The sequence below is a fragment of the Bos mutus genome, chromosome 11 (assembly GCF_027580195.1).
Source record: "Bos mutus isolate GX-2022 chromosome 11, NWIPB_WYAK_1.1, whole genome shotgun sequence".
In the NCBI taxonomy this organism is placed as follows: domain Eukaryota; kingdom Metazoa; phylum Chordata; class Mammalia; order Artiodactyla; family Bovidae; genus Bos; species Bos mutus.
The window spans coordinates 417,532-437,928 of NC_091627.1; the positions used below are offsets into that span (position 1 = coordinate 417,532).

General features: G+C 51.8%; 1 protein-coding gene across 5 annotated transcripts; it reads left to right on the forward strand.

The window, feature by feature from the left end:
* Positions 1-356: 356 nt before the first annotated feature.
* DPH7 (diphthamide biosynthesis 7) lies at positions 357-19,791 on the forward strand. Of its 5 annotated transcripts, none has more exons than XM_070378588.1 (9): positions 718-726; positions 1,293-1,426; positions 1,828-1,915; positions 3,219-3,313; positions 3,685-3,857; positions 7,924-7,993; positions 8,187-8,252; positions 8,451-8,623; positions 19,269-19,791. In XM_070378588.1, the coding sequence occupies exons 2-9, from the start codon at positions 1,419-1,421 to the stop codon at positions 19,697-19,699; spliced, it is 1,104 nt and encodes a 367-aa protein (XP_070234689.1). In that variant the 5' UTR covers positions 718-726; positions 1,293-1,418; the 3' UTR covers positions 19,700-19,791. The 5 variants fall into 5 exon arrangements, with proteins under 5 accessions (XP_070234692.1, XP_070234689.1, XP_070234691.1 ...); XM_070378590.1 differs by having other exon boundaries at positions 3,222-3,313; XM_070378589.1 differs by lacking the exon at positions 718-726 and adding an exon at positions 737-879.
* Positions 19,792-20,397: the final 606 nt, after the last annotated feature.

Consider the following 20,397-nt stretch of genomic DNA (forward strand, 5'->3'; position numbering starts at 1 on the left):
TGCCCCTGGAGCTCAGACACTGTCTTTTCTCCATGTCCTCTGTTCACCTTCCTGCTCATCGTTGGGCCCTGGGGCCCACCCTGTCTCCATTCTCTGCTGTCCTGGCAGGATTCTGCGTCCACAGATGCGCTGCACTTACTGCGCACAGGCAGCTAGCTCCCTGCGGTGGACGTGACCAGGGAGAGGGAGGGGAGCCTGTGCCCAGGCTCTTTGGGTCAGACCCTGGACTCTGCTCCCCTTTCAGAGTCCAGCCCTCAGGTGACTCCGTGCCGGACGCTCAGGTGCCCAGTCCCAGGCCGGCCTCGCCGCCGCACGGGGAACGTGGGGCGGGTTGAGATCTGCCGGCCAGCAGGGGTCGCGGCCTCGCGGGGATGTCAGTGGGGCAGGAAGTCCCTCCCCGGAAGAGGCCTGGCGTAGACGGCGGAAGTGGAAGCAGTGCCGTCCACCCGGCTGGGCGGCTCCTGTCGCAAAGCGCCCGCGCTCCGCGCTGTCAACGTGGGTACCTTACTCCGCCTCTGCCGCGCGCTACCCGCCACCACGGCCACCGCCGCGTCCTCCGGGTGTGCGGGGGCCGACGGCCGAGTCCAGCTGTTGCAGGCTGTGGACACGGAGCACACCGTGGACTCGGTAGAGTGGTGCCCGCTGGCCGGCTGCAGGCACTTGCTGGCGTGCGGCACCTACCAGCTGTGGAAGCCGGAGGACCGGCCCGCCGACGGGGAGTGCCAGGTGCGCGGGCCTCCTGGCCTCGGGCCTCGGGCGGTCTGCGGCCCCAGGTGGCCGTTCCCAAGCGGCTAGAGTCCCCGACACGACCTCCTCTGGAGAAGGGCGAGTGAGAGGCAGAACCGACCGCAAGCATCGAGACCCCTCTGGTCTGCAGCGGTGAGGCTGGCCAGGTTATGGGTGAAGTCTAGAGCAAAGAGAAACGGGGATGTCATAGGAGCTCTACCTAAAGCCTTGAAGGAGCTCTACCTAAAGCCTTGAAGGCATCCACTTATGCGGATCCAAACCTAAACATTTTTAAGAGTGAAAGCTGGCACTGGGACCGTCCTAGGCAGGCAAACTGTGTCCCATGGGAATCCGAACCACAGCTCCTTTCTGTTGGCCCCTTTAGAAGACACATTGTATCCTAATCCAACTACTCGTTAATCACTTACAAGAGAAAAGACTCCAGCTCAGAAAATCAGAGTTCCCGGGTCTTGGCAAACCTGTTCTTTCTCTGTCCCTTTTCCCATCCTTTGGGTTCCTCAGTGTGTGTTAAGGTATTCAGAGAACGTATCTGCATTTTTTTGTAGAGTGAACTGGATGTTGACGAGCCTCCAATTCGTTTGGGTCGTCTCTACCTGTATAGTTGGAATGAGGACAGGTCTCCTTGCCCCCTGGTTGAGGTCCAAAGAAAAGATACTTCTGCGATCCTGGACATGAAATGGTACACGTTTGGTAACAGTTCCCCTTGGTTGGAATTTGTCATGAAAACCTGATTGTTTAGTCAGAGGAGCCTGATGCCTGGCGGCCTTCAACAAGACAGGGAGGCATCTGCATTAAGTTGGGGTTCATTTCTCTCCTGTCCTGTCTTTCCTGCCTGTGGAGGCTGCTGTAACTTGGGGCTCATTTCCTCTTTCAGTTTCCAAGCTGTACAGGTACTGTTGGTCTGTCTGGGAAGCAGTGCTGATTTTCTGCTTCATAAACTGGAGGATCTTGTAGGAACAGAACTGTAGGCTCCAAACTGGCTTTGGAGCTGAAATCTATAGCAGTGAGTCACGGGGGTGCCTGTCGTTCTGTACCCCAGGCACATCCTGTGTTCTGAGCGGCACGTGCATTCTCTCCTAGGTGTCACGTTCCAGTGGCTGGCCATCCCCTCTTGGGTGTGGCAGATGCTTCTGGGTCCATAGAGCTCCTCCGCTTGTTGCCATCTGAGGTCAGTGACTGGGCCAGGCTTCATGACGGGTGCAAGGAACATGGAGGGAGGCTGTGCTGAGACGATCTGTTCAGTGGTGACCTTTATCGTGAAATGTTCTAAGGTAGCACACAGTCTCTTAAGTTCATGGGTTCTACATCTAACTCCAGGAGGAAGACACTTTGTGTGTCACCAGCAGAGAAGCTGAAGCAACAGGCAGGTCCTTTAACCTGACAAGGGACGTGAACACCCTGTTAGGAAAGCCTGGGCCAGCATTCTTGGGCTGACGGTGCTGGGGCAGGAAGAGCAGTGTTTCCTGGGTCGAAGTGGTGTTTATCATCTGTAATTAAGAGAGCATAGGATTTCTCTGGGCTTCCCCAAACACGGCTCAGTGGGTAAGGAATCCGCCTGCAGTTCAGGAGACGTGGGTTTGATCCCTGGGTCAGGAAGATCCCCTGGAGGAGGGCATGGCAACCCACTTCAATTTTCTTGCCTGGACGAGCCCATGGACAGGACCCTGGCAGACTACTCCATGGAGTCACAAAGAGGCGGACACGGCTGAGCAACTTAGTGATGTGTTGTCCCCCAGGCATCTGACAGCAATCCCACATCACACATTTGTAAAATGCCCACATGTTGGGGGACGGGAACAGGTGAAAGAAAGACCCCTGACCATGTCTTGACTCAGTGGGCGAGGGGAGTGGAGGGGGAGGCGCTGATGCAGGTGCTGCGAGTGGGCCTTGGAGCAGGTCCAGCTGTACGGTGCTGAGCGCTGGTGAGGGCGGCCTTGCTTCAGACCTGCTGAGAGCAGTGGCCCTGTCTCAGGAAAGATGGCAGGAATGCCTGAGGAGGACTGGGCTCAGAACCAGAGCTGGAGGCAAGAATAGGAAAACCCAGGAGACAGCACAGCTTCTGGGACCCTGCAGATAGAGTCAAGCCCAGGGAAATGGCATTTCCATGGCTGGCTGTGTCCGGGCGAAGCGAGTCCGGGGAAAGTTCCCTTTGTCTTGTCCCTGGAGGCCCTGGGCGATGGGAACCCACAGCAGCAGTGCTTCCAAGAGGCTGCGTGGGTGCTGCGCTAGTCTCCAGGAGGGCTTGCAGCTAGTCTCCAGGAGGGCTTGGGCAGCAGAAAGACCCGCTTCCCCTGAGGTCTTGTGTGTGGGCAGGCCCTCCTTCAGCGATGAGGACTCCTGGAGCTGGTTGGGCAGTGTTCTCAGGCTCTGCTCCGCAGGGTGCCTGAAGACACATGTCCCCTGGAGTAGACAGTGGTCTCCTCTGTGTGCCGGGGCCGCTCGTTCCCCTGTGATGGCTTCCTTCTCTCTAGCAGGACACTTGGACACTACAGCCCTGCTCCCGCTTGGCCCTGGAAAAGCAGTGTCTGGCCTTGTCCTTGGACTGGTCCACTGGGAAAGCTGGAAGGTGAGGGCCAGTGGTGGTGGGCCAGAGTCTTGGCTATTTCGTGTGAGAGACAGAAGGAAAGCCACCTTGCTGGCTGTGACTGTGGCTCTCACGCCTGGGAGTGTCACTGCCAGTCCTTATCTTGAAAGAAAAAGGGAGCATGTTTTCACCAGGGGAAGCTGACCCTAGTTTATTTTGACAAGCTCATGGCAGCTTCGGTTTCTGCCCAGGCAAGCCTCTTAGGAAGCTTGTTCACATACCAGGGCCTGGAGAGCCTCTCTCTGCTGTGTCTTGGAGGCATAAAGTGTCCCTGCTTGGGAACCACAAGAGGTGAGGAGTTTAGGGCAGTGAATCGATTTCAGCCAGATTCTCCATTGGTTCCCTGTGTCCAGGGCCAGTGACCAGCCCTTGAAAATCATTAGCAGCGACTCCAAAGGGCAGCTCCACCTCCTGAAGATCCGCGAGGCGGGGCCCGGATTGCAGGCCGTGGTCACCTGGCGGGCCCATCAGTTCGAGGCCTGGGTTGCTGCTTTCAATTACTGGCAGACGGAAGTCGTGTACTCAGGTATCCTCCGCTGAGCGCCCCCCTGAAGACTTGCTGAGGGTGAGGGACGGGAGGGAGCAGAGGCGATGCAGGTCACGCGGCAGAGGCTGAGCTGGTGCTCACGGAGCTGTCCTTGGAGAGCGAAGCGGAGTTTGCCCAGGTCCGCGGGCTCTCGGGTTGCGCTGCTCCCCTGTGGAAGCTCCCCCGACACTCATTCCCTGGGAGGGGTCCTCGCTCTCCTTCAGAAGTCCTGTTGGAGACCCTTGCTTGCTGCCCGGTCGTCTGGGTCAGTGCTGAGCTGTCATGTTGGGTCTTAGGCTTGCCTGTGCCCTTTTGGAACGGCTTCCTTCCCAGGTCAGGCCGGCGGCAGGGAAGACGGGCTTCCTGGTGCTGTGCGTGGCGCGTGTGGACAGGGTGGTGACGTGGGCACCGGGAGCCCCTTCCACCCTGATGACCTCGGAGGGCACAGGGCTCTGAGGGAAGACAGCTGAGGGCTGCGGAACCCGCAGAGGCCGGAGAGCAGCCGAGGCCTTGTCTCCTGTCTGGGTGCCGGTGGCATGCCACACTCACCACGAGCGGTGCGGCCCCGGAGCCTCGTGTGGAGGAACAGCGCGCTGCCCAGCCCAGGGAGCAGGTCCACGGGCCTGCCTGGTCGTACCCCGCATCCCTCCCGGGCGTCAAGGCTGCGCAGTCCAGGCGCCGCTTCTCCCTGCAGCCACGCACCCTCCGCCCCGTGGGCTCGGCCCGCGCCAGCACGCCCTCCGCCCTGCGGGCTCATCCTGCGCCAGCCCCGCCTTGGCTCCGTGCTTGTCCCGCGCCAGCCTGCCCTCTGCTCCGCGGGCTCGTCCCGCGCCAGCGCGCTCGTGGTCCCGCCTGCGTCCTCTTCTCGCTCTGCGTTGTCGCTCTCCTGACTCCGTTACCGTGTCTCCACAGACACTGCGCTGGGAGCAGACCTTTCTTCTGAGCTCTGTCTGCGTTGTCTTGCCAGCTCCCCGCGCTCATGCTGGGGTGCTCGCCAGCGCTTCCCTCCGCGGGCTCTGGCCATGCCTGTGCTCCCGTGTGGCCCTGCCACGCCCTGCGCCCCGGGACAGGGTCTGGGCACCCAAATCAGATGTCTCTGTCCACTCACCCTTTCTGAGAGTCTGTGTCTTGGTTTTGTCTTCTGAGCATTTCTCAGAATTTTCTGTATCTCTCCTACTCTCTTTCTGCTTGTCAGGACTACGGTCCCATGCTGTGGTCACGGCAGAGCACCGAGCAGTGGCCTGTGTTCATGCTCAACCTCTCCTGCCCAGCCTCCCATTCAAGGATAGAGCAGGTGGTTGAACACATTAGTTTCTTGCTCGCGCGGTCCTGAGCCTTCTGCAGCTCCCACCCAGGGTACCCAGCAGGGCCCCGGGTCTTATGTGACTGGGTTTCTGCCTACCTGGCTGGCCCTGTTTTGAGTGATTCTTCCTTGCTCTTAGTTTTCTTTTCCTCAACTCTTCTATGTTTTCTCTAATCTTAGTTTAATTTTTCACAGGTTAATTCTACTTTTCTGGCAGGGCCCAGCTTAAAATCTTGTCTTTAGAAACACTGTATGTTCAGTCCCTCACCATTGGTCTCATGGCACCCTGTCCTCATCCTATTTATTAATTTTTTGTCACATCACAAGGCACATGGGATCTTAATTCCCTGACAGTGATCGAACCTGCATCCCCTGCATTGCAAGGCAGATTCTTAACCACTGGACAGTCAGGGATGTCCTCAGACCACTTATGATTTTGTGTTTAATGCTTATTTTCCCCTGAAAGGAGATCTTTTCTGGAGTTTTTGCTGTTGCACCCTTGAACAGACTCAGGGAGAACAGTAAAGACTTATTTTTTGAGCTCTTGTTCATGGATTAATTCTTCTGCCTTGAGGCTTAGTTAATTCAAGCCACAGTGGAGTGAGACAATGTTTTAACAATTCGGGATCAATTCATTCATCCAACAAGTGTCTGTTGAGCACCTGCCACATGCCGAGCACTGTCCCAGGGGCTTGGGACTGTGATTTCTGTGAGGAAAACCAAGTCCCTGCTTTCACTGAGCTTCCAGTGCTTGATGGAGACAGACAGGGAATGCTGAGTGTAACGTGCTTGGTGGTGAATACACTTTGGAAGGAGGAAGGTGGGACAGGCACGGGTATCGGGTGCCGCGGGTGGCACAGACTGTCCTGCTGTGGAGCCTGTGTGTCTCACGTAGTTAGTATGGAACAGGAGGCAAGGGGTCACGGAGACAGGGCGCTGGCTGAGGCCCCGGGAGCACGCCGGCATTTGCTCAGAGTGGAAGGGAGCCATTGTGGGGTGTTGGACAGAGGAATGTTTCCTGACATAACATTTTAAAATTTAAGAGGATCCTTATCATTCTAATGAAGGAAAATGAAGAGGAACTAAAGAGGCTGTTGATGAAGGTGAAAGAGAAGAGTAAAAAAGCTGGCATAAAACTCAGCGTTCAAAAAGCAAAGATCATGGCCTCTGGGCCCATCACTTCCTGGCAAATAGATGGGGGACAAAAGGGGAAGCAGTGACAGACTTTATTTTCTTGGGCTTCAGAATTGTTGCAGACAGTGGCTGCGGCCACGGAACTAAGACACCTGCTCCTTGGAAGGACAGCGTACTGAAAAGCAGGGGTGTCACTTTGCCAGCGGAGGTCGTATAGTCGAAGCTGTGGTTTTTCCAGTGGTCAAGTGTGCATGTGGACGTGAAAGTCGGACCATGAAGGCTGAGCACCAACAATCTGGTGCTTTTGAACTGTGGTGCTGGAGAAGACTCTTGAGAGTCCCTTGGACTGCAAGGAAATCCAACCAGTCCATCCTAAAGGAAATCAGTCCTGAATATTCATTGGAAGGACTGATGTTGAAGTTGAAACTCCAATACTTTGGCCACCTGATGCGAAGAGCTGACTCACTGGAAAAGACCTTGATGCTGGGAAAGACTGAAGGCAGAAGGAGGAGGAGGCGGCAGAGGATGAGATGGTTGCACAGCATCACTGACTCTGGGCATAAATCTGAGCAAACTCCAGGGGATAGTGGAGGACAGAGGAGCCTGGCATGCTGCAGTCCATGGGGTCACAGAGAGTCGGACACGACTTAGTGATTGGACAACAGCCTTAGCTACTGTGTTGAGTGTAGACTGCAGGGGGGTGAGGGTGTGGGTTAGAGACCTACTGTATGCAGGGGAGGGATGAGGTGGGGGCAGTGGAGAGGAGGAAGGGTGGGAAACTGCTGCGTGAAGGTCGATCAGTAGGAGCTCCTGGTGGAGCACGTGGAGTGTGAGAGAAGGGAGCCCAGAGTGTAAAGAAACCAGAGCCAGTTCTCTTTACGGATCTGCCATGGAATGGCAGCTTGTATTTGAGGCTCACCCACAGCTCAGTGCCGGGATGGTGGCTTCTGCTGGTCCAAGGACACAGGTCACGTTCACCGCCGTCCCCGTCTGTGGTGCGCCCAGGAAGTGCTGGTGGACGGGTGGTGGGCGGTGGGTGGAAGACGGTGGAGGAGCGCTGCGTTCAGCGCGGTTGGCTATGTGGTTGGTTTGCTCCTTTCCATCCTCTCTGCCCGTCTTCCTTCAGGACGCTGTGCCCTTCTCTCTCGGTGTTGCTTTTCTTCAAAGACTGGCTGTGCGTCAGGGCACCGACTCCCCTCTTGTTTCTGTCGCTTCAGTTTCCTCAAAAGAAGCCCTTTTCCTGCGAGGTTACCAGGGACCTTTCTCTTTAAAACACACGGAGATGTGTCGCCAGTTGCAGGCATCTGCGGAGCCTCCTGCAGACACGTCTGTTCCGAGCGCTCGGATGTGGCCACGCTGGCTCCAGGCGGCAGGAGCCGGAAGGGTTGAGTCCGTGTGGCTGGTCGCTCTGCACCCGTGCCTTTGTGTGCCCTTCTGCGGGTGTGGCCCCCGTCTACCCCTTCTTCCCCACAGCGTGTGAAGGCATGGTGGTGGCACAGCTGGCTGCCTCTGGGGCTCGCGTGCCTGTGTGGGAACACCCTCACAGACGTGATTGCGCCCTGAGAAGCGGCCGGTGCCCGTCCTCAGCGTGCCTCCTGGCCAGCGGGGGCGGTTTCCATTTCCCTGCAGGTGGGGACGATGGCCTCCTGAAGGGCTGGGACACCAGGATGCCCGACACTGCTGCCTTCAGCAGCCGCAGGCAAGTCCTCGTGGGGCCAGCCCCCCCCCTGCCCCGCCCAGCCCCACCCCGCTTCTGCCTGCTCAGACCCCCACCCCGGGCTTCTGTTGGGGAGCTGCGGGGCACTTGCTCAGCCCCTACCCCGCCGCGCCCACCCCGGGCTTCTGTTGGGGAGCTGCAGGGCACCTGCTCACCACCCCCCCACCCCCTGCAGACACTCCATGGGCGTGTGCAGCATCCAGAGCAGCCCCCACCGTGAGAACGTCTTGGCCACGGGAAGGTGAGTCCTGGCTGTGGCACCGATTCCCCCTGTGGCTGCTGTGATGTCTGACCAGCCCGCTCTTTGAACCAGAGTGTGGGCATCGGGGGCTCAGGGAGGGACTGTGTCCTGGAGGGGTGGGGCCGGGTCTCCTTCGAGGCGTGTCCTGCCCGCGGAGCCCCGCTTCGCCGCACGCTGGTTGAGATCTGTGGGTTTCAGCTACGACGAGCATGTTCTCCTCTGGGACACGCGGAGCCTGCGGCAGCCACTGGCGGATGTGCCCGTGCAGGGAGGGGTGTGGAGGCTCAAGTGGCACCCGTTCCAGCGCGACCTGCTCCTGGCGGCCTGCATGCACAGCGGCTTTACGATCATCAACTACCAGATGGCAGCAGGTGAGCGGTTCCATGCCCCTGCCCACCAGGCTCCTCCTCTGTCCTGACACGTTCCCGAGTTACCCGGCCTTGCCATGAGGGTGACTCCAGAGCCTCAGCTTCGGCCACTGCTCTCTAACCGCGGTCCTCGCCTGACCGGCTCCGTTACCTGGGTGCCTCTGCACCCAGCGACGCCCAGCCCCAGCGGGGCCTACGGGGTGGTCACCACTGCTGACAGTTCGGGCTCAGTGGCCTGCGTTCCAGACCGCTTCAGCTGCTGCCCGGTTCCTTCTCCTGCTCCAGGCAGAACCCAGCAGGGCCCCGACCGGCAGGCGGACTGGCCTTCCTCTCACCAGGGGTCCCTCACGTTTTCTTCTCTCGAAGCCCCACCCCGCTCTTGCCCCGCATCCCCGCCGGGGTCGTGTCCCCTCCTCCGTAGGAGCCCGCGCCCCTGCACGTTCCCGACCATGTCCGCCGGCGGTGGCCTCCAGGCTTTCTCTTCTGAGCCCTCGGCTCTGCTCCTGCGTGTTGCCGCCCTTTGTCCTGTGGATGCTGTGGCAGTTCTCTGCCCGCTCTTTCTCTCAGTGTAGGAGTTACAGTGATAGATTGCCTTCTAAACACTGCTTTCACTGTGTCCCATGAGTTTGGTATGTTGTATTTTTATTTTCGTTCATCTCAAAAAGTATTTTCCAACTTTGCGATTTCTTCTTTGACTCAATGGTTACCTTGTAGTGTGCTGTTAAATTTGCACGTTTTTGAGAGCATCCTGAATCTCTGTCACTGATTGGAGTTTTAGGGTCCCTGGGACTCACTGTGGCCTGTCTGTGGTCCGTCCGGGGAGGGCCGTGTGCTCTGTCCCGGCGGGGGAGGGCCCACTGTCTGCTCTTGTTGCTGTGTCCGGTCGTTCATTTCTCAAAGTGGGCAGTCAGTGTCTGCAGTCCTGCTCCTCTGGTAACTGGACCACAGTTGCTTGAGCGGTCGTTGCTGATTTAAGTCTGTTTCCTCCCTCGTTTCTGTCAGTTTTTGTTTCAGAGACTTGGGGGCTTGTTAGCTGTGTATATGTATGGTCGTGCTTGTGTGTTTTCCTGACTTGTTGACTCTTCTCATTACAGGATGTCCCTGTTTATCTCTAATAACATTTGTTTTAAGGCCTCCGTCGTCTGACCCTAGGAGAGGTGCTCACGCTTCCTCAGGGGTGCCGTTTGCTGTCAGCCTGCCCACGGCTGTGTGTCCGCAGCGTATGCAGTGCGGGTTATGCGCTGGTGTTGGGGCTCCCGGAAGAGGCGCTCTGCCCTCCGAGTGAGGGGTCAGCAGCCACGAGATGCCACTGTGTCCTTTTATTGCTGATGTTTCTTTTGGGCATGTGGTTGAGTGGCGCCGGGCTGGTCACTCTGGGCTCATTTTGGGCTGTCCCTCTCCACACCCTGGACAAGCTGCTTTTCCAGGAAGTCCTGGATCCTCTTAATAGCGAGTGTGTGTACACATATGTGTATGTGCGTCTGCATGCCTGCACAGACACGTGCATGTACACGTTTGTATATACACTTGTGCTCATGCTTCTGTAGCTGTGTGTGTGGATTTATGTGTGTACACGCGTGTGTGTCAGAACATGAGTTCATGCTGACACCTCTAACTCATTCCAGCAGCACGGCTTTCTCTCTGCTGCCCTGTTCTGCATCTCCCTGGCTCCCAGCAAGTCTTGACTCGTGTGCCCGAGCTTGTGGAGCGCTGTTGGTGCCACACCTCAAGCAAACCTGCACATTCAGTGGGTCCGACGCTCCTGCCATTCTGTGTGTCCCATTAGTTTGATTTAGTCACTGTGCTGTGTTCACAATTTACTTGGATTAGAGTTGTTTTGTCCTTCTGTATGGCAGTTATATTTGCAGTACAGTTAGGTTCGTTTCTTTTTTAAAGAATGTTTTTATTCATTCTCATTGATTTAATTTTGGTTTTGAATGTGTAAGAACATTAACAGTGTTCTAGAAATGAAATTACACTAGGAACTCCCCTGGTGGTCCGCCACTGAAGACCCCACGCTCCCACTGCAGGAGGCGTAGGCTCAATCCCTGATTGGGAAGCAAAGATCCTGCGTGCCAAGGTGCAGCCAAAAAAAGAAAAAAAAATGTGTTAAAAGGCATGCTCAGATTCCGGGAGGTAGTGAAGGGCAGTGAAGCCTGGGGCACTGCAGTCCGTGGGGTCAGAGTCAGACACGACTGAGCAGCTGAACAGCTACACGCAGGCCAGACCTCTTCTCACACAGCTGCCATCACCTCTGGCAGGCAGCCTGTCCGTCAGCCTAGGGTTACAAATCTGTGTCTTTTTGCAAAAATTAGTGTGTATGTTTATATATCCATACTTCTCCTTTGGTACGGAAAAGATATTCTGTATAAATTCATGTTTTGTTTACTTCACTTTTAAAGCACATCCTGGAAATCACTCCTTATTGGCTCAGAGTTTGTTTGTTTTTTTTCAGTTATATAGCACTCCATTTAGTGGGTATACTCTAGTTTTTTCTCCCAGTTTTCTATATGATTATTTGGGTTATTTCTAATATATTATAATTACAAGGAATGCTTCAATATGTTGTTTTGCGTATGTGTTTCTGCTTGTTGGAGGTGTGTCTTTAGGGTTACTGCCTAGATGTGGGATTGCAGGGTTCATAGACTGCTGTCTGCCTGACTTCACATCTCACCAGCCGCGGAGGAGAAGCCTGCTTCCCCGCAGCCTTGCCAGCAGAATGTGTCGCCAGTTGGAATTCTGCATCTGACGGGTGTGAAATAACATCGCGCAGTAGTTGAAATTTGCATGTCCCTAATTAGGAGTGAAACTGAATATATTTTCGCTTGCCTGAAGGGCTGGTTTTGTATTCCTGTTTTTCTTAATTGTGTTTTGCTTGTCTTTCTCTCTGACTTCTGGTCTTTTCTCCCTTGGTTTAAAGAGCTCCTGTGTATCAGCCCGCTTATTAGTGGCATCAGCCCTTAGTCTTTGGTTTACGTTGGAAATAATTTTTCTGTTTCTTACCTTGATTTTGCGTATAGTGTTTTTCCTCCCATACAAAAGTTGGGTTTTTTTTTAAGTGTAATTAAATTTATAGGTTTTTTCATTGAGTCTAGATTTTTGAATCTTAGTTAAAAAGACAGCCAGGTTCTAAAGGAACTCATCAGTGTTTTCTCATACATGTCGGATGTCATCTTTCTACAATTAGGATTTTGATCCAAGTCCTCCTGTCTGGTGTTTGGGACTGTCCCGACACTGTTGCCGGAACCCCGTCCTCCCCCCGCCCCTACCCCCACTGACTCGAGACACCAGCTCTCCTGTGCAGGCACTTCCCGAATGGACCCTGCACTTCTTGTCTTCTCTTCTGCCCCCCGGCCGTCTCAGTGTGTTCACACCTGCTCTTCAACCATGGAAACATTCAGTGCATTTGTTAGAGTGGGCTGCCTGCCTCCTCTAGGTCTTTCTCAAGGGCTTCCTGACTATTCTTACGTTTGAACTTAGTATCAACTTAGCTTGTCCCAGAAAAAAATGTTTATTGGTTTTTTTATAGGGATTGTGTTAAATACAAATTAACTTCCCAACTGACTTATTTGTCATCTAGGATCTTATTCAAGAAAAGGGCTACCTTTCCATTTGTTCAGATCTGTTCTTGTATCTTTTTGTAGTTGTTCATTCGCTAAGTCATGTCTGATTCTCTGTAATCCCATGGACTGCACCACGCCAGGCTCCTCTGTCCTTCACTATCTCCCGGAGTTTGCTCAAACTGGTTCATTGAGTTGGTGATGCCATCCAACCATCTCATCCTCTGTCATCCCCTTCCCCTCCTGCCCTCAATCTTTCCCAGCATCAGAGTCTTTTCCAGTGAGTCAGCTCTTGGCATCAGGTGGCCAAAGTATGGGAGCTTCAGCTTCAGCAGCAGTCCTTCCAATGAACATTTAGGGTTGATTTCCTTTAGGATTGACTGGTTTGATCTCCTTGCAGTCCAAAGGACTCTCAAGAGTCTTTTCCAGCACCACAATTCAAAAGCATCAATTTTTGATGCTCAGCCTTCTTCATGATCCAGTGTGACTACTGGAAAAACAATAGCTTTGACTATATGGACCTTTGTTGGCAAAGTGATGTCTCGTCCTTTTAATACACTGTTTAGGTTTGTCATAGCTTTTCTTCCAAGGAGCAAGTGTCTTTTAATTTCATGGCTACAGTCACCATCAGCAGTGATTTTGGAGTCCAAGAAAATAAAATCTCTCACTGTTTCCATTGTTTCCCCATCTATTTGCCATGAAGTGATGGTACCAGATGTCACGATGTTAGTTTTTCGAATGTTGAGTTTTAAGCCAGCTTTTTCACTCAACTCTTTCACCTTCATCTAGAGGCTCTTGAGTTTCTCTTCACTTTCTGCCTTCACGGTGGTGTCATGTGCATCCCTGGGGTTGTTGATATTTCTCCTGGCAGTCTTGATTCCAGCTTGTGATTCATGCAATCCAGCATTTCACATGATGTACTCTGCATATAAGTTAAATAAGCAGGGTGACAATATATAGCCTGTTGTATTCCTTTTCCAGTTTTGAACCAGTCCACAAGAACTGACTTTTCTTCTGTGTGCATTCATTGCACATTTCTTGTTAACTCTATTTCTCAGTGATCTAACATTTTTGTTGCTCTTGTAGGTGGGCATTCTTTTCATTGTATCTTCTAACTAAATTATTGTCTATTTGAACGTTGTTGGTTTTTTTGTTGGTAGTTTCATATTCTGCCAATATAAACGTGTGTTTCCGTTAGTTTTGCTATTGATTCCTTGGGTTTTGCAAGTAAATATTGTGTCATCTGCAAAAAGTAAGAGTTTTATTCTTTATTTTCCAAATTGAATGCCTTTAGTTATTTTCTCATTTAACTTCATTTACTGGTGTCTCCAGTACAATTTTAAAAAAGAGTGGAGGACATCTTGTCTTATTCCTGACCTTGAAGAGGGGCCCTGCTAGTTCCCATGATGGCACCCCACTCCAGTACTCTTGCCTGGAGAATCCCATGGACGGAGGAGCCTGGGAGGCTGCACTCCATGGGGTCGCCAAGAGTCGGACACGACTGAGCGACCTCACTCTCACTTTTCACTTTCCTGCATTGGAGAAGGAAATGGCAACCCACTCCAGTGTTCTTGCCTGGAGAATCCCAGGGACGAGGGAGCCTGGTGGGCTGCCATCTATGGGGTCGCACAGAGTCGGACACGACTGAAGCGACTCAGCAGCAAAGTGTGTCCTTGAAAGAAAAGTGAAAATGTTAGTCATTCAGTCGTGTCTGAATCTTTGCAGCCCCTGGGCTGCAGTCTGCCAGGCTCCTCTGTCCATGGGGTTCTCCAGGCAAGAGCACTGGAGTGGGGAGCCATTCCCATCCCCAGGGCATCTATCCAACACAGCGATCGGACCTGGGTCTCTTAATCGCATGCAGACTCTTCACGTCTGAGCCGCCTGTCCTTAGTATTCATCAATTTCTGTTTTCTTGAGTATTTTTAAAATCAGGAATTGTTGATTTTTTTTTTGTCAAATGCTTTTATACTATCTGTTGAACTGTATTATTTTTCTCCTTGAATATATTTATATAGTAAATTTTGTTTATGGATTTTCTAATATGGAATATATATTCCTGGAATAAATCACACTTGGTTATGGTTTTGTTTTGTTTTAGTTGTCAAAGTAGTTTTTTTTTTAATTAAAAAAATTTTCTTTTATTGAGGTATGGTTAACTTACAATATTATGTTTCAGATATATAATATAGTGATTTACAATTTTTAAGAGTGATACTCTGTTTATAGTTACTATAAAATCTTGGCTGTACTCTCTGTGCTGCACAGTTCAGTTCAGTCGCTCAGTCGTGTCTGACTCTCTGCGACCCCATGGACTGCAGCACGCCAGGCCTCCCTGTCCATCACCAACTCATGCTCAAACTCATGTCCATTGAGTTGGTGATGCTGTCCAACCATGTCATCCTCTGTCTTCCTCTTTTCCTGCCCTCAATCTTTCCCAGCATCAGGGTCTTTTCCAGTGAGTCAGTTCTTTGCATCAGGTGGCCAAAATATTGGAATTTCAGCTTCAGCATCAGTCCTTCCAATGAATATTCAGGACTGATTGCTTTTAGGATGGACTGGTTGGATCTCCTTGCAGTCCAAGGGACTCTGAAGAGTCTTCTCCAACACCAGAGTTCAAAAGCATCAGTTCTTGGCTCTTAGCTTTCTTTATGGTCCAACTCTCACATCCATACATGACTACTGGAAAAACCATAGCTTTTACTATACGGACTTTTGTCAGCAAAATAATGTCTCTGGTTTTTAATATGCTGTTTAGGTCTGTCATAACTTTTCTTCCAAGGAGCAAGCATCTTGTAATTTCATGGCTGCATTTGCCAACTGCAGTGATTTTGGAGCCCAAGAAAGTAAAGTCTGTCACTGTTTCCACTGTTTCCCCATCTATTTGCCATGAAGTGATGGGACCAGATGCCATGATCTTAGTTTTTTGAGTGTTGAGTTTTAAGCCAGCTTTTTCACTCTCCTCTTTCCCTTTCATCAAGAGGCTCTTTAGTTCCTCTTTGCTCTCTGCCATAAGGGTGGTGTCATCTGCATATCTGAGGTTATTGATATGTCTCTTGGCAATCTAGATTCCAGCTTGTGCTTCATCCAGCCCAGTATTTCACATGTATATACTGAATATATCTATTTCAAATATATATATCTTGAATATATCCTTTTTTGGGGTGGGTTTGTTGCACGTCATGCAGGAACTCAGTTCCCCTACTGGGGATCGGACCTGCGCGCCGTGCAGCGGAAGCACAGCATCCTAACCACTGGACCACCGGGGAAGTCCCTGTGCAATATATCCTTGTAGCATAGTTATTTTATATATGATAGTTTAGTTTGTAACTTGGCTTACCAGATCTCATAGCGGTAAAGAACCTGCCTGCCAGTGCAAAAGACAAAAGAGACGTGGGTTCAGTCCCTGGGTCGGGAAGATCCCCTGAAACAGGAAATGGCAACCCACTCTGGTATGCTTGCCTGTAAAATTCCCCTGCACAGAGGAGCCTGGTGGGCTACAGTCCAGGGGTCACGGAAAGTTGGACACAGTGAGCGACTGAGCACACACACATCGTTTGTATCTTCAACCCCCTGTCTCTATGTTGCCCTCCTGCCTCCCCTCTCCTCACTGGTAACCGCTAGCTCTCTGTGCTGTGCTTGGCGGCTTAGTCATGTCTGACTTTGTGACTGTGAATAATGCTGCTGTGAACATTAGAGGGCTTCCTTGGTGGCCCAGATGGTAAAGAATCTGCCTGGAATGTGGGATATCCAGGTTCAGTCCCTGGGTCAGGAAGATTCCCCTGAAGAAAGGAATGGCAACCCACTCCAGTATTCTTGCCTGGAAAATTCTATGGACAGAGGAGCCTGGCAGGCTACAGTTTGTGGGGTTGCAAAGAGTTGGACACGACTGAATGAATCTCTGCCTTCTGTCTGTATGAACATTAGAGGGGTTCCTAGGTGGTGCGGTGGTAAAGAATCTACCCACCAATGCAGGAGACGCAAGTGGTGTGGGTTCCATACCTGGTTCGGGAAGATCCCGTGGAGGAGGAAATGGTCACCCACTCCAGTATGCTTGCCTGGAAAACTCTATGGACAGAGCAGCCTGGTGGGCTACAGTCCGTAGGGCCTCAGAGTCGGGCATACGCACATATGAACACTGGGGTGCCTGTCCTTGAATTTTTTCACTTTCTTTGGACATGTACGTAGGAACAGAATTGCTAGATCGTGTGGTTGGTAGGCCCGTGCCCAGCTCCTTGAGGAACCTCCATGCCATTCTTCAGTGTCTGTGCCAGTTACGTTTCCACTGACGGTGTGGGAGAGTCCTCTCTCCTCCGCAGTCCCCCTAACGTGGTGTTTGTGGTCTTTTGGATGATGGCCATTTTGACAGGTGTCAAGTTATATCTCATTGTGATTTTTACTGCATTTCTCTGATGATTTTCAGGTGCCTTTTGACCACGTGTGTGTCTCCTTTGGAAGACAGGTTGTCTTCTTCAGTGTAGTGCTGCATCCTGGTGCATACTTTATTTGGGGTTTTCAATAATGTTCAAAGATGACGTGAAATTTTTTTATGCTATTTATCAGCATTATGTTTCGTTCATGTGAAAATCAAAACAAAAAATGTGAAAAAATTTTTATCATTTTATCATGTCTTGAATAATGTATATGTCATTTGAGTTATCTTTATATTCAAGATGCAGTGAAAATTCTCCTATCTGGGCCTGATTAATTTTTGAATGATGATTCTGTGTGAACTTTATATTTTTCTGTGAAAGTTGCTTTGTTTATGCTTTGTGTCTCTACTTGGGTCAAAATTTCCTAATAGTTACTCCCTTTATCATGTTTTACTTTGTATAGTTATACAAATACACAAATATGCGTGTTTCTGTCCTTAATTCAATCAGTTAGTAGTGTGTACACTTTAAGGAGGCTTTGACTTCTCGTTATCACCGCGTTGTTGCTCCTCTCCACCTCATCGACGTCTTTTACCTTTGTCGTTTCTCTCCTTCTGCCTCCTTAGTTCTTTTGAGTTGGGACTACGATTCACTTATGTTTGTTACTTTGCTTTGTATTAAGTGTTTTTATGTCTGAATTATTCTCTGATTTAAGCACAGTTTTAGGTTCTGATATGTGGTGATTCTGCTTTCATTTTTATGAAGAAATTCTGTGATTCAAGTTTGTGTTTCCCCTTTTATCCAAGTGTGGTTTAGTAGAAGGTTTTAAACTTCCCAGGTGGAAACACTGTTTTTGTCTTTTGACCACGATTGATTTTGTTTCGTGAGCTGTGGTCAGTGTTGCCTGTACTCCTTCTCCTTCATGGAGCCTTTTGACCGCCTGCTGCGCAGCGTGCTTGCTTAGCTCTTGCTGCGGTGGCCCTGAGCAGCAGGCATGCCGCGTTACCGTGCAGTGCTGCCCTGCGGCAGGAGGGTTCTGTGTCTGCCTGGACCACGAGTGGGCGCTGCCTGTGGTTGTGGGACGTGAAAGTGTCACGGGCCTTGGCTGTGCCAGCGACCCTGCCTCCCAGGCCCCCAGATGTTCACAGCGAGGGGCAGGGCGGTCTCCTTGGAGCTCCCTTCTGTGCTGGTGCCAGGTGCCTCTCTGCTCTCCGGGAGAGCTCGGCACCGGGCTTCTCTCTGGAGCCTCCTCTGCTCAGGCAAAGCCCTGGCTTGGGGAGGATCTCTGGTGCGTTGGTTGTATCCTTGGTCTGTTTCCTGATGCCAGCTTTGGCCTCTCCTCTTCACTGCTCACTCTGGTCATGGTTCAGAGTCTGACCACAATTCTGAGTGTTGTGGCCTTGATCCCTACACCGGGGACGCGGCTGGTGACAATTTTCACATCCCCAGTTTTCACATCCCCAGCTCACTGGCCACAAGTTTTCTGCAGCTGCTTTTACCAGCCTCAGCCTTGACCTGGACCCTTGACCAGCTCACGTTTGGAGACACCGCATCATGTTTATTTTTCAAATTTCTATTTGTTTATTTTTGGCTAGGTCTTCATTACAGTGCAGGCTTTTCTCTGGTTGCAGAGAGCAGGGCCCCTCTCTAGCTCTGTGTGGCGCTTCTGACTGTGGGGCTTCTCTTTCTGCGGGGCACCGGCTCTAGGGCACGCGGGCTCAGTGGTTGCGACGTGCAGGCTTAGCTGCTCCACGGCACTTGGGGTCCCCCAGACCCGGGGCTGAACCAGTTTACCCCGAACTGGCAGGCAGGTTCTTTACCACAGACCACCAGGGGGCCCTCATCATGTCTTCCCTGGTCACGTGTCACTTCTCATCCTTTCTCGGCAATGTTCTGTCCAGAACGAGGTCTAACATTTTCCAGTCTTGCCCTTCATCTTCAGAGTTGCCATAGCAACTCACCACAAGGACACCTGCTCAGGCAGTGAATGACTCCTTTCCCAGTTCAAATCCAGACTCTCTAAGGGAGCTCTGTGTGCCGGGACACTTCTGACATGTTGCCAGTTCCAGATGACAACTCACCACATCCACACCTGTGTGGTTTCTCACACACACCAAGCTTTCCTTGTGGTGTGCTTCACGTGTGCTTGTTCCCTTCATTTCTGATACACCCCATTCCCTCTGTCTGGCTCAGAGTCCTCAGGCGCCCTGGATGGGAGCTCCGTGGCGCAGGATGCCTCCTCTCTCAGGCACACAGAGCGCATTCACTGCAGGATGAAGGCCTGCCCTTCTCTCCTTGTCTGTCTGTGTCTCAGCAGTGCTCTGCGTGACACACGGTGGTTGCTCTTGGAAGTTTCTCTTTGAGGGTGGGCAGGGTCTGTTGCGGAGAAGGCAATGGCACCCCACTCCAGTACTCTTGCCTGGAAAATCCCATGGGCTGAGGAGCCTGGTAGGCTGCAGTCCATGGGGTCGCTAAGAGTCGGACACGACTGAGCGACTTCACTTTCACTTTCATGCATTGGAGAAGGAAATGGCACCCCACTCCAGTGTTCTTGCCTGGAGAATCCCAGGGATGGCGGGGCCTGGTGGGCTGCCGTCTATGGGGTCGCACAGAGTCGGACACGACTGAAGTGACTTAGTAGCAGCAGCAGGGTCTCTTGGGGGTGGGTGATGAGATTAACTCTGGCTAAGTTTCCTGTGTCCTCCCATCTCGCTCCAGAGGGAGAACAGGAAGCCATCTCTCTGTCCTGCCCCTTGCCCAACTCGCTGGTATATGGAATCGACTGGTCCTGGCTCTACTTCTGCCGTCTGCCACAGACCCAGCCGTCCTTCCCTGGCAGTGACCCAGAAGCCAGAACAGCAGACCAGGACCCTACCCTGAAGGTTGCAGACCCGTCACCAGCACCCTCTTCAGAGTGTTTAGCTGACAGTGATGGAGTGGGTGGCACCACACCCCAGAATGGAAGCAAGCTAGAGGCTCCTCTGCAGCCATCTGCAGAGGACAAGAAGGATGGCCGGCTGCCTACTACAGGGATCAAGATCTGTGACTGCGACCAGGATCTGGAGGCAGCAGACTTTAACATCAACCTTCTGGCCACTTGCTCTTTTTATAATCGTGTTCTTCACCTCTGGAAGTGGGAGAACATCTGAGCTGGGGAAGACCTTGCTTGGTTTGACATGGTAAAGACAATTTCCACAAATAAAACTTGAGTACATCTTTATCTTCTTTAAGAATGAAGTGACCCCAGACTGTCTCACTGATATTTTGGTTACATGTTTTCTGTATGGGGCTCAGTGCATCTGTGGAATTTTCTCAGTAAATAGAAAAGCTGTTGGCCTCTCAGATAAACCTTATCTACTGGGCCCTTCAAAATTGCAGCTCTGTGGCAGCAGGGGGTAGGGTGGAGGAGGGGCTTGGTTCCCAGCTAGCAAACTTGTCAGTTTCCTGTGTTTTGACTTTCAGTTCTTAGGACTTATATAAGCAACTATTTACATTAACTAAAATTTTTAAAGCTACTTTATAATACCAAAGTAGTTTTATATGAACATTAAAAAAGACCATGGCACCAGAAATGCTTGTATAGCTTCCTGTGCAAATAACCAAAAAGAAGGGTGTATTGCTTTAGCATACCATAAACTTGAAATATGTTAAGTCCTATGGTGGATTAGTCACGCTTCCTCACTGTGGCTTCAGTTAAACCTGGACACAGCTTAACTCCATAGTACTGGGCTTGTGACTGGTCTGACTCCAGTAGGTGAGTCCCTCCTCCTCTGGAGGAGCAGATGTAGAACTGCAGGTGTAGATGTAGAGCAGATGTAGATGCCACTGTGGCATCTGTCAGCGCCTC